Genomic DNA, 16,887 nt, shown 5'->3' with positions numbered 1-16,887 from the left:
AGTCACTGATATTGTAAGGATGTTTAAATGAGTATTCTAAATTGTAGAACAGAAATATATATATAGTCTGTTGCAAGATCCCTTCCCTTAGGTCCCCTGGCACAAACAAAGGAAAATGTTAGAGGTGTGTGTAATCCCGAAGGGGCAAAAATCCTGCAAATGAAAGCAGACACCGTCACGTTTCTTCCAAAGTCCTCCCAGAATAGCAAGGTTTTGCACTACTCTGCATTTTTCAAAGAGCTCCTTCTAGGAAGGAAGGAACGGACCAAATGAAGCAACGCTCCTCCCCCTGGGACTCAAACTTGGTTCTGTCCCCTTTCAGCGCTCCACCTACCTGCACCGCGAAGTGGTGGAGTTGGCCCAGCACTATCCCAACATCCGGGTCACCCCTTGGCGCATGGTCACTATCTGGGGTGGCGCCAGCTTGCTGAAGATGTACCTGCGCAGCATGAAGGACTTGCTGGAGATGGCAGACTGGGCCTGGGACTACTTCATCAACTTGAGTGCCACAGACTACCCTACCAGGTTCGTTTCATTGTGGGGAGAGCGGAGGGGAAACAGAGCAGGGAATTGCCTGCAAGGTTAGCTGAGGCTTTGACTACTCAAACACCATGGCTTAGAGTTGGAGGGTCCTCACATAGGAGGAGCCTTCTGTAGCCTCACCTGAGCAAGTTGGGAGCTGGAGGCCCTCTTTTCTCCTCCACACCATCTGGTGGGAGAGAGTTTGCAGGTTGGAAAATGGGAGAGAAGGCAAGCAGGATGCCCCATCTTGCGGGAGGCAGGACAAGGCAAACACCCTTTTAATAAATCAGGGAGACCCAGTAACGGGAATAGAGTAGGGTTTGGCTAGGATGCAGGGCAATTAACCCAGATTTTCAGATCTTGGCTGCTTCTGAAGGTTTCTGAAACGGAATCGCTTCTCCGAGTGCTGGAGGCGTGAATTGTTGTGTTTGTGCAGAACAACTGTTGACTTTAAATGAGACATTGAGAGCAGTGGAACTGCCACACTATACAGGGCCAGGAATATAGGGAGCTGCCTTGTACAGTGGTACCTCTGGTTGCATGCGGGATCCGTTCTGGAGCTCTGGTCGGATCTCGAGGTGTGCGTATCTGGAGGTGCCACTTCTGTGCATTTGCACGGTGCAGTTTAGCGCTTCTGCACATGTGCATGGTGCGTAAAGCGCTTCTGTGCATGTGTGCGTGGTGAAACCCAGAAAAATACTTCCAGGTTTGCGACATATGTATCCCAAAGGATACGTAACCGGAGGTGAACGTAAGTAGAGGTACCACTGTACTGACTATTGGTCCATTTAGTTCAGTATTACCTACATCTACTGGCAACGGCTCCCCAGGATTTTAGATGGGATCTCTACCTGCCTTGCCTAGATTCTAAGGATTGAACCTGAGACCTTCTGGTCCAGGGTCCCTCAGCTGCAGCGCCTAGCCTGTCTGGAAACAGTTTGTACCAGATTAAGAGGGAATATACGTGGAGCGAAAAAATAAAAATTGGTGTAGCACCCCCTGCTGTCATTTTTATACCAAGCGTTTGTTACTTGGCACATCTGGGTCTCTTGGGTTCGAGGCAGCAGCCCTTGCAAACTTGTTATGATTAACTTCTGCAACAAACTTGCGGGAAAGTGCTCCCCTTTGCAACTCTTTTTATGATGGAGGAGAGAGAGTCCGTTAGTTCTTTTAACAATTCCGAATGTTATTTCCCCTATACTTGGTTTAGACAGTGGCTGACCACAAATAATAACTCGGTTTTTTGCTTTTGCATTAGGCCACATTGGAGTTTCTGCTCTTCAAAGAATACCTTGAGAGCTTAAAAGCTGCCACTTTTTTATCCATTAACAAAGAGCCTGACAAGTCTCAAACTGCCTTCATCCTTTACTCTTAATCATTGCACCACTGAAGTGTGTGGGCTTCACCAGTTAGTTCTTTCCTCTTTTGCCCAGGCAGATTCATATTACTAGACAAAGGCTTTCCAAAATACACTGGATGGCTTCATCACTAAAACATAAGCGTTGCATTCTCTGTTCCTGCAGAAGCTGCGTTGTATTTCCTGTCCTGCTGTTCTCTTTTTGAAAATTAATGTACATCGTAGAATTATAGAGTTGAAAGGGACCCCAAGGGGGGGGGATGAGTGCAGGACTTTCTCCATGAGGGAAACTTGGAAAAACAGGGATTTTGATAATGTGGAAAGAAGCCAGACATATATTGTTGTGTGCAGTCTCTCTTCAGACAGATTCAGATAGGTTGGGGCAGCACTTGCCTCCATGATTTTCCCTCCCCACTTCATCGTACTATAATTGACGTATCTGAAAGCCCTCTAGTCTTGCCACTGAACCCCTGCTTTGGTTGTTTTAATTCTTCCTTTGAATTGCTGCCACCTGCAGGACCAACGAGGAGCTGGTGACATTCCTGTCGAAACACCGAGACAAGAATTTCCTGAAGTCTCATGGCCGAGATAATGCCAGGTAATTCCCTCGATTGAGAGACAGCATGGGGAGGAGGTTAAAAATGAACCATGAACGGGGTAGAGGTGGTGGTGAGAGTGGGGGTTTGCCCAAAGGTTTGGAAAAGTTAAAGGAATCTTTATTGGGCCTTCTGCTGGAACAAAACTGTGCGTTCACCATGTTCCTGATCGCTGTCCTCCCACTGCTCCTATCACAACTCTAGCTGCAACCCAAAACAACGGAAATCCATTACAGTGTAAAGGTTGTAGATAAGATGTTTCTGCTGTAAGTGAATAATCTGAAAACTTCTCATAGTCTTCTCAGTTTATCTTTGTGTGGGTTTTTTTGGCAACTCTGCTGCCAGTTTCATTTGCTGCTGCCTGACTGCTGCCTAAGAGGCTCCTTCTATCCCTTGAAGGGAAAGTGTTGGCAGAATCATGGCAGCTGTGGAAGCCTCTTTCCTGAACAGGAGTGACTGTTCTGCAACTTTCCGGCTGTTGAACTCCAGCTCCCATCAGCCCCAGCCAGCATTACTATTATTGTTGTTGTTACTCGTTTAATTTCTATACCGCTGTATATTTTTAAAGAAGAAGCCTCAAAGCGGCTTGCAACACATTAAAACAGCAAATAAAACAATCCAGAAGAAAACATTGCTGAAGAAAGTCAAATACAGTCATTCCTCGGAAGTTGAACAGAATCCATCCCGGAAGTCTGTTTGACATCCAAAACGTTCGGAAACCAAAGCGCGTTTTCAGATTGGCTGCATGAAGCTCCTGCAGCCAATTAGAAGCCCCGTTGGACGTTCAGCTTCCAAAAATAGTTCGCAAACCGGAACACGCACTTCCGGGTTTGCGGCATTCAGGAGCCAAAACGTCCAAGAACTAAGCTGTTTGAAAACCAAGGTACGGCTGTATAAAGTATACATTCCAAGCAATGTATTTTAACAGGAAACTACATTACTGTAGTAAAAGATTTCAGAATAAAACATGGCAAAGAAAGTCAACTACGGAATGCACATTTAATGCAGCAAAGTAAACAACTACAAAATCTTAAAACATTTCCAAAGCAAGCTTTACTAAAAGAAGTCAAATATTAAAATTTCGCATTAAAAACAGCATAACTGAGAATGGAATAAAATATAAGCATAGGGCATATCTGCTGCCGTTGCTGCTAGTCCTGCCAATGGCGGTTCATGGTGGGTGGAAGCTCAGGCTCAGTGGCTTGTGTTTGCACTAAGAGGTAGGCCAGAGCTTGAGCAAGGGTCAAGGGAGGCTGGAGTTGTAGTCCCAGGAACCAAGTTCCCCACCAATGATCTAGTACAGTGGTTTTCAACCAATGTGCCAAGGCACCCTGGGGTGCCTTGAATGGTGGTCAGAGGTGCCGTAAGCAACACCGGCCTCTGTCCCTCTCTCCTTCCCTCTCTCCTTCCCTCCCTCCTCTGATGCCCTCTCACGTCTCTGCCTCCCAAAGGCTTGCATAGCTGTTTGTTGGGCAGCCCTGGCTACAAGCTCTCCAAGCGAATAGTGCCTCTGGGGCTGGTCATGGGGTGCTTCCCAGACTGCTGTGGGGCAGTGTGAGGAGGCACCTCTCTTTGGGGCAGGGGGGCAGCTCAGAGACCAGGGGCAGCTGCCCAGAGGACTCCCAAGGAGAGGGAAGAAGAGAAGAACACTCCACAAGGGAGGGTGTTCGAAAAAGGGGAAAGGGCTGCTGGTTCTGCAGGCAAGGGGTTATGTAACTGGGCTCCACAGGGGTGCCGCAGAAAGTACGTAGTTGGTCAAGGGAGCCATGGATCCCAAAAGGTTGAAAACCTCTGATATAGTAGATGACCAGAGCCAGGCTGATGTCTCTGCAGAAAACCAAAGAGGCTGTTACTCCATGAAAAGTGCTTTTAGTGATGAATTAAGCAAAGCAAATGTAATTATGCAGAATGTTTGGAGTTTCCTGGCTGTGGAACCCAGAGTTAAGAGTATAGCATTCTACAGAACCCTTCTTGCTCTGATCTTAATGCAGAAAACTTCACGTTGCTTTCTAGTGAATCTGAGGCATTCATCCCTGCACAGGTTCATCAAGAAGCAGGGCCTAGACAGACTTTTCCACGAATGCGACTCTCACATGTGGCGGCTGGGCGAACGGCAGATCCCAGAGGGCATCGTGGTGGACGGCGGCTCGGATTGGTTCGCCCTCACTCGAAGCTTTGTGGAATACGTGGTCTATACCAGTGACCGGCTGGTCTCCCAGCTACGGCAGTTCTACACCTACACGCTTCTCCCAGCAGAGGTGGGTTGGCTGGCATCTCCGATTTCGTTGCTCCCCAGTTAGTTTGGCGTTGAGCGGGTTGCCACATTGCTCACTGTGGTTCTTCTTCCTCCTCCCTTCCCTCTTCTCTCTCTGTTTACAGTCCTTCTTCCATACTGTCCTAGAGAACAGCCACGCCTGTGAGACCCTTGTAGACAACAACCTCCGGGTGACAAACTGGAACCGCAAGCTGGGCTGCAAATGCCAGTATAAACACATAGTGGACTGGTGCGGCTGCTCCCCGAATGACTTCAAGCCACAGGACTTCCTGCGGCTACAGGTACCCCAAACATTCCCCCGTTTCTCCCTCCCTCTCTCTCTTTCACTCTTCCACTATTAGGTTTCACTCCTGCTCTCAAGAGTTGATTTGTCTCCCCTATTCCTCTTCTGCAGTAATCAAAGTAACTCAGCTTCTCTCCCATCCATGGGCTTCATTGTACTGGTTGCTCTGAATTAGTACTTCTAAAGTGGTGCTGCTTACTGCCACTGTTGTATCTAGAGTGCTTGTAGCAGCAGTGGAGAGAGACATCAGCCTGCGGTCCTAATTTGGCCGACCACACCCTTCCAGTTGGCCTGTGAATGGTGTTAGAAACTCAGATAGAAGAGGAAGAGTTTGGATTTGATATCCCGCTTTATCACTACCCTAAGGAGTCTCAAAACAGCTAACAATCTCCTTTCCCTTCCTCCCCCACAACACTCGGTGAGGTGAGTGGGGCTGAGAGACTTCAGAGAAGTCTGACTAGCCCAAGGTCACCCAGCAGCTGCATGTGGAGGAGCGGAGACGCAAACCTGGTTCACCAGATTACGAGTCTATCACTTTTAACCACTACACCACACTGGCTCTCATATATAAGCTAGGTGCCAAATGGCTCAAGGTTACAGTCAGTTTCTATAGCTGTTTTACAAGGACTGCTTTCCAGTAGGACCCCGGCACTTGTGGTCTTTGCGGTTAACGGGTTCAAGCGGGAGTTAGGACCTTGTGGGTGTACCTACTGACCTAAATCTCTGAAGGCTCAGATCCAGATGCAGTCTTGGGTTGTGCAGCAACAGCAACACGTTGAGGACTGACTCCCCACCACCTCTTTAAAAGAGCTGCTTCTGCTCTTCGATATTTTGCCCAATCACCACCTCTTCACAAAAAAAGGACAGGATTCTGCAACCAGGCAGGGTTCCTAGAAACCCAAATTGTATCAGCGATAGGGTACAGGTGTATGCATTTTGTATTCACTTCCACCTTTCACATGGAATCTTTGTGTGTGGGTCAAGGAAAGGAGATTTATTTGGTTAGATTTCCTCCGCTTCTCCCCCCAGCCCCCCATGTCCTTTCCTCGTAGTCTTATTTCTAGCATGTTTCTTTTCTGCACATTGCAGATTTGAGCCTGAATCATGTTGTAAAACACACACCCTCCTCCTCCCAACGTCTGTGTGTCTTTTCAGCAAATCTCCAGACCCACCTTCTTTGCCAGGAAGTTCGAATCCACGATCAACCAGGAGGTGCTGGAGATATTGGACTCGCATCTCTACGGTAACTACCCACCTAACACACCAGCCCTCAAGGCCTATTGGGAGAGTGTCTATGACCGCGTGGATGGGCTGAGTGGGCTCAGCGACGTCACCCTGACTGTGTACACATCCTTCTCCAGGCTGGGGCTGCGGAAAGTGACATCTGCGCAGGCACAGAAAGAGGAGAAGCTTTGCAGGTAATTCGGGCCGATTGACTGATGATGATAATAATAATAATAGCAGTAGCAGGGAGTTACATTCTGTGGCCAGTTAGGAGAGCTTTTGTCTGCAGACTCCTGGGCCGCCTTCTTCTTGGATTGACTCTCTGCTCCCACAGCAGCGTGTGGCACTCTGCGCCTTTGGAGATGGGCCGAACGTCAACGGCAATATGCCTCTGAAGGCCAGTTGTTTGGAATTGCAAGTGGAGAGTGTGCCTGCTTGGGATAGAGTCACTATAAGAACAGGTTGCTGGACTAGATAGCAGGAGCAAGCAGGAAACCTGAAGGTTCAAGCCCTGGTATCTCCTTTCAAAAGGTCCTCAGGGTAGTATTGCCAGTTTGCATTTACAGAAAGTATTGATCCAATGTGCAGAGATATTTCCTATTCTACTTAATTCAAGAGGGTTCTGGAAGCTTCTCTGTGTGAAAGAAGCAAGCAGAAGGTTCCTGGTGTTTGGGTTATACCTTCAGATAAGCTGAGTACAGCTGGCTTAAACTGGTTCTGTTATCTCTTCTGTCAAGGTCATGCTGACTATAATAGGAGGCCAGAAGGAGCCTGAGTTCCACTTTTCTTCTCTTTCTATCTCTTTTCCTTCTGGTGTGGTGTTCTTTATGCTTAGTGTTAAGGTTTAGATTTACTGTAAGTTTAATTTAAGTCTGCTGCAACTGGATTTCTTATGGACAGTGCCAATCCTGAATGTATTGTATTTATGACCATTATGCTCATTTGCCTTCAGTAGCAGTAAAGCTCTGCTGCATGAAATATAATTGCCTCTGGTCTATTTTAGAGGGAATCCTGCAACGTGTTTTAAGTTTTACTCTGCTAACTATACATTGGAATCTACTCTGGATCAATATTGAGTAGAATTCCATGACAAGTATGACTGGAGAAGGGCAGTGAAAATAGACAGTACTGAGTTAGACAGATCATATGTTTTATATGGCAGTGGGCGTCCAGGGAAATGAGAGGCACAAGGGGACAGGTAAGGTCTCATCAGCTGATGGCCTGCAGGAAAATGGGATCAGTCTGATAGTTCTCCTGGATTAAAAGGTGTACGACTAGTGTCTGTGTCTTCCGACTCTGAGAAGTTACTATGGCTGTTTTGAGAGCCAGGGGAGCAGACGGGTTAAGAAACAGAACTACAAATCAGGAAGTGTGTACCAAATGGGGAAGCAGTGTTGTCCAAATTAGGCCTGCAGACTTGGAGGTTTGCCACTTTACCTCGAAATGCAAATGTTAACTTGCTCTTCTTTGCTTCCTCTCTCTAGGTTTGAGCCACAGGGCTTCCCGTCCAGTGTGCACCTGTACTTCTACGATGACCGTTTCCAGGGCTACTTGGTGACTCAGGAAGTACAAAACCCTGCGTCGCAGCAGTTGGAGTCTCTGGAAATGTGGGTGATGCCCCGAGGGACTCTCAAGCTAGCAGGCCGCAGCAGGCAGGCCAACCGCCTGCAGAACCTTGAGGTAGGCTTCCTGCTTCTTGTTGGTGGTCCTTCCTGGCTCAAAACTGTCAACTTGAAGATGGGGAGATACAAAAAAGAAGTTAGTTTCTGTCTCGGGAACATTCCAGTCTTAAAAAAGAAGGGTAGGCCGAGACCATGGGTGGGTTGATTCTGCTGAGTAAGCGCCAGAGTGCACTGTAGCCTCAGGGTTTGCAGCAGCTTCAGGTCGTTCATTATAGGGGAAGTCCTTTCTTCAAAAGGTAGCAGCCTCGTCCAGTAATTTCCCAACAGTCAACTTCCATTGGATGCCCTTGAGTTCTAGTATTATAAGAGAGAAAGGAAAAACTTTACTCTGTCTGCTTTCTCTACACCCTGTATAATTTTATACACCTTTAATATATACAGAGGTTCAACTGCAACAGTCGGACTTCTAAAAAGTCATAGATAGGAAAGGCAGCTTAATCAAATCAGCACAAGAGGTGATAATAAGATGGGCTGCCCCTCTCGTCCTCCAGGTCCCGCCCTCATCTTCCTTCCTCACAGGAAGCAAGAGTCAGTCACGCTCATTTCTTCTGTGAGTGTCTTTCTGCTGCAGTTGTGCAGATGGATAAAAGCGGCACACAGAAAATGCTTTGAAAAAATTAATGTTACACACACACACACACACACACACACACCCTCTTCTCAGAACAACAGCAACAACAAAAGACACAAATATTGTAAGCTTTCCTCATAGGGAAGCTCTTGCACCCCTTTGATTGTTTTGGTTGCCCATTTCTGGAAAATATTCCAGTGTCTTTTGGTCTGTTGTAAACTTCTTAGTACAGCCATACCTTGGGTTACGGGTGCTTCAGGTTGCGGTTTTCAGGTTACGGACCCTCTGAAACCCAGAAGTACTCGAATGGGTTACTTCCGGGTTTCGGCGGACGCGCATGTGCAGAGGCGCTAAATCGCACTTTGTGCATGCACAGAAGCACCGAATCGCAACCCGTGCGTGCGCAGTTGCACCGCTGCGGGTTGCGAATGCTGCGGGTTGCAAAAGTGCATCCTGCACGGATCACGTTCACAACCTGAACGTCTACTGTACAACCATTGTTGGCCCAAGCCCTCGCTTTGGGGCAGGTTCTAAGTGTTATATCTGGCTGTTGGAGAGTCTACCATAGCATGATGAAAAACGAGTTTATTAATTATCCCATGGTGTGTGTGTGGTGTTTCCCATTCTGAGTGTTCCTCTCCTTCCCTCCCGCAGGTAGGTACCGAGTGGGACCCAAAAGAGAGGATCTTCCGCAATTTTGGTGGCTTGATTGGACCTTTTGATGAGCCGGTGGCCATGCAGAAATGGGCCCGGGGCCCCAACCTCACAGCCACCGTCGTTTGGATTGACCCCACCTATGTCATTGCCACCTCCTACGACATTGCAGTGGACGCAGAGGCAGAATTCACGCAGTACAAGCCTCCCCTCAACCGGCCTCTTCGCCCAGGTGTGTGGACCATCCGACTCCTCCAGTTCTGGGAGCCCCTGGGTGAGAGCCAGTTCCTGGTTGTCCCACAGACCTTCAACCGCAAGCAGCCTCTCAGGAAAGGTGAGGGGGGGAGCTAAGGGGGGGGAGGGAACTGTTGCTTTGCAGTTCCCAAACAAAAGCATACACTCCAGCCCATGCTAGCTTTGTGCTGAGTGTCCCTGTGTGATACTCCTGTTTCTAAATCCACGCTTGTCTCATTCACGCATTGCATTTGTGGCAGTGCACAAAAAAAATAATATTCGAGTAGGCCGTCAGAAGTCGGTTTTGACTTCACGGTTCTTTTCTTCGGGCCCGCCTGCAGTTGCGCTCTCCGTGTCCCCTTGAGGTGGTTCTCAAGCAGCCTTCTCACATTTATACTTGTGATTTTAAATCTCTGCAGCACGGGGTAATATGCACTGCACAAACCTGAACCTGGTCAAAGGGTTCTGCAGTGCAGTCCTAAAGCACATTTATTTGAAAGTCTTTTGAGGAAACGTACTCCCAAGTAAGCATTAATAGGATTGCAGCCCTAGAATTTCAGTGAAGGGGTGACACGTGACAGTGGCAAGAACAGCCAGGGGTACCTCCCACCACCCAAAAGTCATTGCGCGTGGTACCTCTAAACATGCACAGTTTGGTTTTAGGGGAATGTTAGTAGAGCCTGTGATGGACAGCTTGGCCCCCTAAAAGCCAATGAACTGAGGTGGGGGTCCAGACATGAGGTATACAGCGTATCTTAACAGCTTATGCACACTCTGGCACCTCTCTCGTCCCTTTATTTTTGCTGCATGTGCCTCTGTGGAATTACTTGCACAGCCTGAGCCTACCCATGCTGCATGCTGCTTTTTGAGTGAGCTTGCACAGGGTTTTATTGAAAAGTGTGTATGTGGAACAAAGGGAGAAGGAGGTCAGGGCCTTCTTTTGTATTTTAAGCAAGCAACTCGGCACCCCCGGGATTTCAGGAAATCAGCTCTCTGTTATCCACCACAATTGCTGGCTGGGGAGTCGGGGAGGGGGTAAACAATTTGGGGAAAAGGAAGAGGCTGCCAGGGAACGTTCTCTCTCAGCGCAACACGCTGAGGCGAGTAGCGAAAACGTGGGAGGCTGGTGGAAGGGTAGAGCAGCAGGCACTGGAGGAAGGGAATTGTTGAGGCAAAAGGAGGGGGGGGAGAACCCATGGATCCCATTGTGCTCCTTGTCAAGAGGGGGGAAAGGAAGCCACTTGAGTCGGGAGAGTGAGCAGTTAGACTGTGTGCAAGTGGCAGTGGCTCTAGCAACACAGGAGCTTTCTTAAGCAAGGAAACATGCACACAAAACTTGGCTCAGCTTCCTTCCCTCTCCACCAGCAGAGGGGGACAAGGCAGGCAAGCCGGTTCGCCCACCACCTGACTTCTGGTCTGAGGGACCAGGCAAAGTGTAGGGCAGCTGCCACTGCTACTGTCCACCCAAGATACAGTGCAACCCCTGTAAGAAGTGATGGCGTTGCACTGCTTCTGTGCTCAGCTTCAAGGCAGCTTTGGTTGCTTCTGCCTTGCCATCGGCTTTGCTGCTTCACCGTTCTTGCTGACTCCTTCCTGTCCAATTAGAAGACAGAAAGAAAGTGAAGCAGTTCAGTGGAGGCAAATGAGGGAGGGAGGGGCAATGCAACTTAATGCTGATTTTCTTTCCTTGCTTTTCCTGGCCTTGGTGGCCTGCCCCACCTAGAGACAGGCTATATAGTGGTACCTCGGGTTAAGTACTTAATTCGTTCCAGAGGTCCATTCTTAACCTGAAACTGTTCTTAACCTGAAGCACCACTTTAGCTAATGGGGCCTCCTGCTGCACCGCGCCGCCAGAGCATGATTTCTGTTCTCAACCTGAAGCAAAGTTCTTAACCCGAACTTTGGGTTAGCAGAGTCTGTAACCTGAAGCGTATGTAACCCGAGGTACCACTGTATCTTGCCCAGGGGTCAGAAGACTAGCCCCTCAGTGCCATAAGCCAGTTCGGTTAGGGAGAAAGCGGTCAGCAGTCTGCCAGCTAAGGCAAGCAGCACAGTTTGCTTTTCCTCAATAAGGAGCCGGCAAGAGCAGTAACTGAACATCAGTGATGGCCGGTGCTGTGGTTCACTGGGTGGCTGCCAAGTTGTGGGGAAAGGCGTCCCCGGCTTTACCTTTCTTTTCCAGGAGGTAGCCAGGGGCGGCAGGCTCCCCACAGAGAGCACCATGCAGGTACCTATCTGCTAAATGGGTGGCCCTCCTAGTTGCCAATGGCATGAGGGACAAGCATCCGTTCTGCACCTGTGAGCAGTGACCACCTCTCTCTGGCTGCTCCCACCTAAAGTCATGCTGTGAGCACCTGCAGCACTGCCTAGCTCAGGCATAGGCAAACTTGGCCCTCCAGATGTTTTGGGACTACAAATCCCATCATTCCTAGCTAACAGGACCAGTGGTCAGGGATGATGGGAGTTGTAGCCCCAAGACATCTGGAGGGACAAGTTTGCCTGTGCCTGGCCTAGCTACCTGCCTCACTGCCCACCAGTGTTGAGGATGCGGAATGGATCTGAAATATGGCCGGCCCCCTTTTTTATTGACTTTCTGCTGGCTTCTGAAGAGGCTCCAGTTTAGCATTCCCTTGATCTCTTGACCCAAGACTCCTGTTTTTAAGCACTGTGCTGTTTCAATGGGATCGTTTAATTTTGGGTGTTTGTACTTTAATAACCGTGCAATTGTTTTTAAACTAGGAAACTGCTCAGAAACATGTTTTGGCGTTAACGCTGTATGTAAATCAATGCAGTAGTAGTAATTAATCAGGCCAGGTGGTATCCAGGGCTAGTCCTAGTTGGTGGTGGAGGTGGGGAAATCCACTGGAGTTAATGGATGTGACTAACTTGGTTCATTAGTTTCAGTGTGCATCTACTCCTGAGTAGGACCAACACTGGATTCCCTAAAATAAAAGAACAATGATAATAAATTACAGTGGTACCTCTGGTTACGTACTTAATTCGTTCTGGAGGTCCGTTCTTAACCTGAAGCACCACTGTAGCTAATGGGGCTTCCCGCTGCTGCCGCGCTGCTGGAGCACAATCTCTGTTCTCATCCTGAAGCAAAGTTCTTAACCCAAGGTACTATTTCTGGGTTAGCGGAGTCTGTAACCTGAAGTGTCTGTAACCTGAAGCGTATGTAACCCGAGGTACCACTGTAATGTATTATTATGAGCCTAGAGTAGGTATGGGGAACCTTTTGCCCTCCAGATGTTGCTTGACCAAAAGTCCCATCATCGTTGGCCGTTGGTCCTGCTGGAGCAACACCTGGTTCCCCACACCTGGCCTAGAGGAAAGGTTAGCCAAAGCCTGCTCCGTTGGAGGGATTTGGGGCGCACTTGGGCCTGTGTGTGCCCCAGCTAACTGCCTTTCCCTGTTGTGTTCCGCACCAGATGATGGCAAGTGGCTTCACGCTGGTCCTCCTCGAAATGAGTACATGGAGCAGAACTTCCAGGGCCTGGCTGGGATCTTGAGCCTCCCCCGATTGGACGAAACAGGACGAGCCTCCCACCGGCACACGCAGCTCATTGGCAAGGCTCTGGAGAACTGGACGGACAGCAGCATCGGCAGCTTCTGGTCGGTGGCCGCCCTCTGCGTGGCGAGCCCCTCCAGCTGCTCCAGCCTGGAGCTCTGTAGCAAAACCTCCTGGAGCTCGCTCTCCCCGGACCCCAAGTCAGAACTGGGGGCCATCAAGCCCGACGGGCGGCTGAGGTAGCAGGGGCCGCCGGCAGCACATTGTTGGGATCAAGGAAGCATCCCCTCGTGGCAGGGGGTGGGGCTGGGCACACAGGCCCCCTCCTCTCCGCAGGGCAAACGCTCGAGACTTCGTCATCCTGTGAAAATGTACCATCCTCCCGTGAACGGGATCTTCTCCAGCAGAGCAGGAAACTCTTATTGGCTGTCGGCAGCGCAAAGGTGGTGTGGAGGCAGAGGCCCCGCCCACCCGTTCTCAGGATTGGCTGGAGAGACGGTGAAGCGGATAGGGGAGGGGCTACCTGTGTTTACATGAGTCCCAAGCATTGGAAGCTCTCTCTAGTCTGGCAGGTGAGCACTCAGCTTCCTGGCTTGAGCGCACCTGAGCCGGCTTGCCCACCCTCACCTACGGGTGATGCTCTGCAAGATCCAGGACTCTTTGTTCCCAAATGGTTGCTGGCAGAGGATTCTGGGAAATGGCCAGATGGGGGTAGATGGGGGAATGCAGGCAACCAGGCTGTCACTTTAACCGGGTCTCTGTCCTCTGAGCAGCTGTGTCTGGCTTGGCAGACCTGCTTCTCATCTCCCAAACCCATCCTTTTAGTTCTTATTTTTTTACAAATGTGTTATGTATATATGAGACGAAAGTGCAATAGCGACGGCGGTCATCCTGCCCCTCTGCCTCTAGAGGTGGGGTGGGGAGCATTTCAGTGTTCCCATTGTCTTCTTCTTACACTGTAACATGATTTTGGTCCTCCTTGCTGATTCCGGTAGGGGTGGGGAGAGGGTGGAACATTTGTGTTTCCCTCCTAGCAGTGCTAGGAGCTTAGATCTTGCTGCTGACGTTGGAGAGAGCTTCTCTCTTTTTATTTTATTTTTTTATTTTTTGCAGCTCAGAGCTGCCTACCCTCCCGGTTGGAAGCAAGGAAGGGATTTGTCCCCTCTGGCAGCTGTGCCAAGGCTCCCCCTTAATGGAGCTGCCCACTGTGCCAAACCTCCACCACCTGCCAGTCCCCCTTGTACAGTGCCTCATTCTCAAGCCTCGCCATCTACCTTGCCTATTCCCCTTCTCCCTTTGGCTTGAAATCTGGCTGTGTTTTGCGTCTTGGTGGCACATTGCAGACCTGTCCCATCCAAAGGGCCTTATTAAACCAGGTTTATTAAGGTTTATTATTAAGTCAAGGTTGTCTTGGCGTCTGATGCAAGGCAGGAAATCCCTTCATTTGTTTTCCGAATGAATTTTCTTGTCTCTGGATATTTGTTACCCTTGGTACCACTGCCAGAATGGATAGTCAACTCTGACCTACTTCCTCCCCCCAGTGTGTCAACTGTTCAATGTGGATTTTTTCCCCTTTCCTTTTTTTTTTAACATTGTCAAACCAGGCATCATCATTTGTGACCTTACACACACCACACACACACCACCTACACCTACTTTGAATGGCTAATTTAGCCCTCTGAAGCTGTATACTTCCCAGCCAAAAACAGTATTCCCATGCACAGGGAGTGATCTTAATTCTGTACTGAATGTTGTCCGATGTCCAGTCTTATTTCTTATCCTGATCTGATCTTTCAACTGTATCCCAGTTTCTGAGTAAACCACCCCCAGTTGAACTGGGGAATCAGTGTCTGGGGCCCCTTAATGGTTGCTGTTGAAATAGAAGTGTTAAGACAAAATAGTCTACTTTGGAGAATATCTCTCTCTCTCTCTCTCTCTCTCTCTCACACACACACACACACACACACACGGTCTCTCTCTTGTTTTGTTTTAAGTGTGCCATATCAGAAAGAACACACAGACGACATGATGAGGAGCTGTTGATGCTGCCTCTGGAAAACCTCTTTAGAAGGTGGTCGAAACGGACTTGAGGTTCAGAGTTTTGATATAGTCTCAGTAAGATGTTTGGAAAGTTCTGATCTCAGGGGTTATTTGGTCTGAGCCTTTCAAGGCAGTTAACTTCCCTGCATTTCTTCAAAACGTTCTGCTTCTTTTCTTTATTTTGTTCTTGGATTGGAAGTGCAGATCACAAATGACCTCTGTTTGTTCGTTTGTTTGTTTTTTTTAAAAAAAAGTTCTTTGATTTCAAGAGCTGTGCTGGTGCTAAAAAGAACCTTTGAAAATGGAAGATTTTTTTGCGAGTGGGGTTTGCCAGACCCATAGCACACTGATTCTTCTTTGGCCTGAGCTCCTAGTAGGGCTCATTGCCCACCCCTACCCCCAGGGCACAACCTTCTCCGTTTCCAGCGATACAGTGTGATGTCTGGGTACCTTTGTCTGGAAAAGGGACTCATAAAAGCGTGTTGTGCGTTCTGAGCCAAGGGGGTGAACTAGGCAGGGCGTGAATTGAAACCTGTTCCAAAGAACGAGTGCTGAAAGCTTTGTGTTGGAAGCATTATGTTAAAAGTTGTCTTAAATATGCAACACAAATATATCTATATCTCTACGGTGTGAAGAGTGTGAATTCTTGCAGCTGGCTGCCTTTCGTTTCGTTTCAGATTGGACAGATATGATTAATAGAATTTACACCCCATCACTCATCACAAGTGATCTTGGAGCCAGTCACTTCTCCAGGTGCATTCGAGAAACGTAACATTGGTTCCTTGGGTGGCCTGACGTGTACCAAAAGTGTCTGTCGGCACCAGACTGAGATGTTTGGAGAAAAAAGGCCAGTGGCCAAAGTCAGCTGCCATAGCGCTCCAGCATCTTGCAGCAGCTGGTGGCGCAGGAAACCCAGTCGCTGCCTCCTGCTTGATCCCTTTGAACTCCAGGCAGACACTGTGGCTGAGAATTGAGTTGGGGGGAAGCAGTCTGTGTAAGATTTCCTCCCCTTTCTCCTGCTGCCTATGACCTCTCCCTAGCTGGAGTATTTGACTGTTCTTGTTGCCAATTCTTCCTGCACACCATTTACTCACGTTCCACACCTGGGAGCGTGTAACTCCTTTAGCAAATACCATGCCAACCAAGATGATTCAATTCCAATTTGCATTCTATATTCTGCATGCACAAATTGGATTCCTGAGCATTTGCAATTTTGAAAGAGGGGTGTGTGTGTGTGTGTGTGTGTGTGTGTGTAGAATCCCCTAGACCAGGGTTTCCCAGCCGGGGGGGTTTTTTTTTTGGACTACAACTCCCATCATCCCTAGCTAGCAGAACCAGTGGTCGGGCATGATGGGAATTGTAGTCCAAAAACAGCTGGAGACACAAGTTTGGGTAACAGCCATAAGTTTTAAGCCTTGTAGTGAAACTTGCTAGCTCAGAGCACAGCCTTATAAGATGGGAGTGTTAACAGCATAGGATCAACAAAATTACAGTAATGAAACAAGTATAGAATAATATATCATTTTCAGATGATCAGCTTTAAAACCTTGGGAGCATGCAACACTACTAAGAAGGTCTCCAAGGATCTAGGTGTCCAGGCAGGGATTTATGAGGCAAGGGGTAACTTGATCTGGAGTTCTTCAGGGCTTTATATGCCAATAACAAGATGATAAACCTGGCCCAATATCATATTGACAACCATAAATAAGCAAATTCCAGCCCTAACATTTATATGAGGGGAGAAAGTGCATGCAAGAGATTTGCAAATTTTATTCATACCCACATCACTAATTCTGTGGGGTCTCTGGTGCGCTACATCATCACAGCTTTGCCAGGTACCGTACGAAGTCCTTATCCCTGCCTTGCAAAAGAACTGAATGAATTAATCTTTGCAAAGCGTTCAGAGGCCCCTTTGCACAAAAATTGGTGTAGCACTGT

General features: G+C 48.5%; 1 protein-coding gene across 3 annotated transcripts in view; it reads left to right on the top strand.

Moving 5' to 3' along the window:
- The window catches only part of XYLT2 (xylosyltransferase 2), a 33,833-nt gene extending 18,259 nt beyond the window's left edge, over positions 1-15,574 (top strand). For 2 of the 3 annotated variants that reach the window (XM_082211038.1, XM_082211037.1), the window contains exons 4-11: positions 323-525; positions 2,397-2,477; positions 4,517-4,733; positions 4,855-5,031; positions 6,189-6,451; positions 7,742-7,937; positions 9,165-9,498; positions 12,830-15,574. In XM_082211038.1, coding sequence (XP_082067164.1) covers positions 323-525; positions 2,397-2,477; positions 4,517-4,733; positions 4,855-5,031; positions 6,189-6,451; positions 7,742-7,937; positions 9,165-9,498; positions 12,830-13,152 — 1,794 coding nt within the window. In that variant the 3' untranslated portion in view covers positions 13,153-15,574. The remainder of the gene's footprint in view (positions 1-322; positions 526-2,396; positions 2,478-4,516; positions 4,734-4,854; positions 5,032-6,188; positions 6,452-7,741; positions 7,938-9,164; positions 9,499-12,829) is intronic. The other variant, XM_082211039.1, reaches the window with a different exon arrangement.
- Positions 15,575-16,887: the final 1,313 nt, after the last annotated feature.

The sequence above is a fragment of the Podarcis vaucheri genome, assembly GCF_965113315.1.
Source record: "Podarcis vaucheri genome assembly, chromosome: 2".
In the NCBI taxonomy this organism is placed as follows: Eukaryota; Metazoa; Chordata; class Lepidosauria; order Squamata; family Lacertidae; genus Podarcis; species Podarcis vaucheri.
This window is presented reverse-complemented; position numbering and strand designations above follow the sequence as displayed.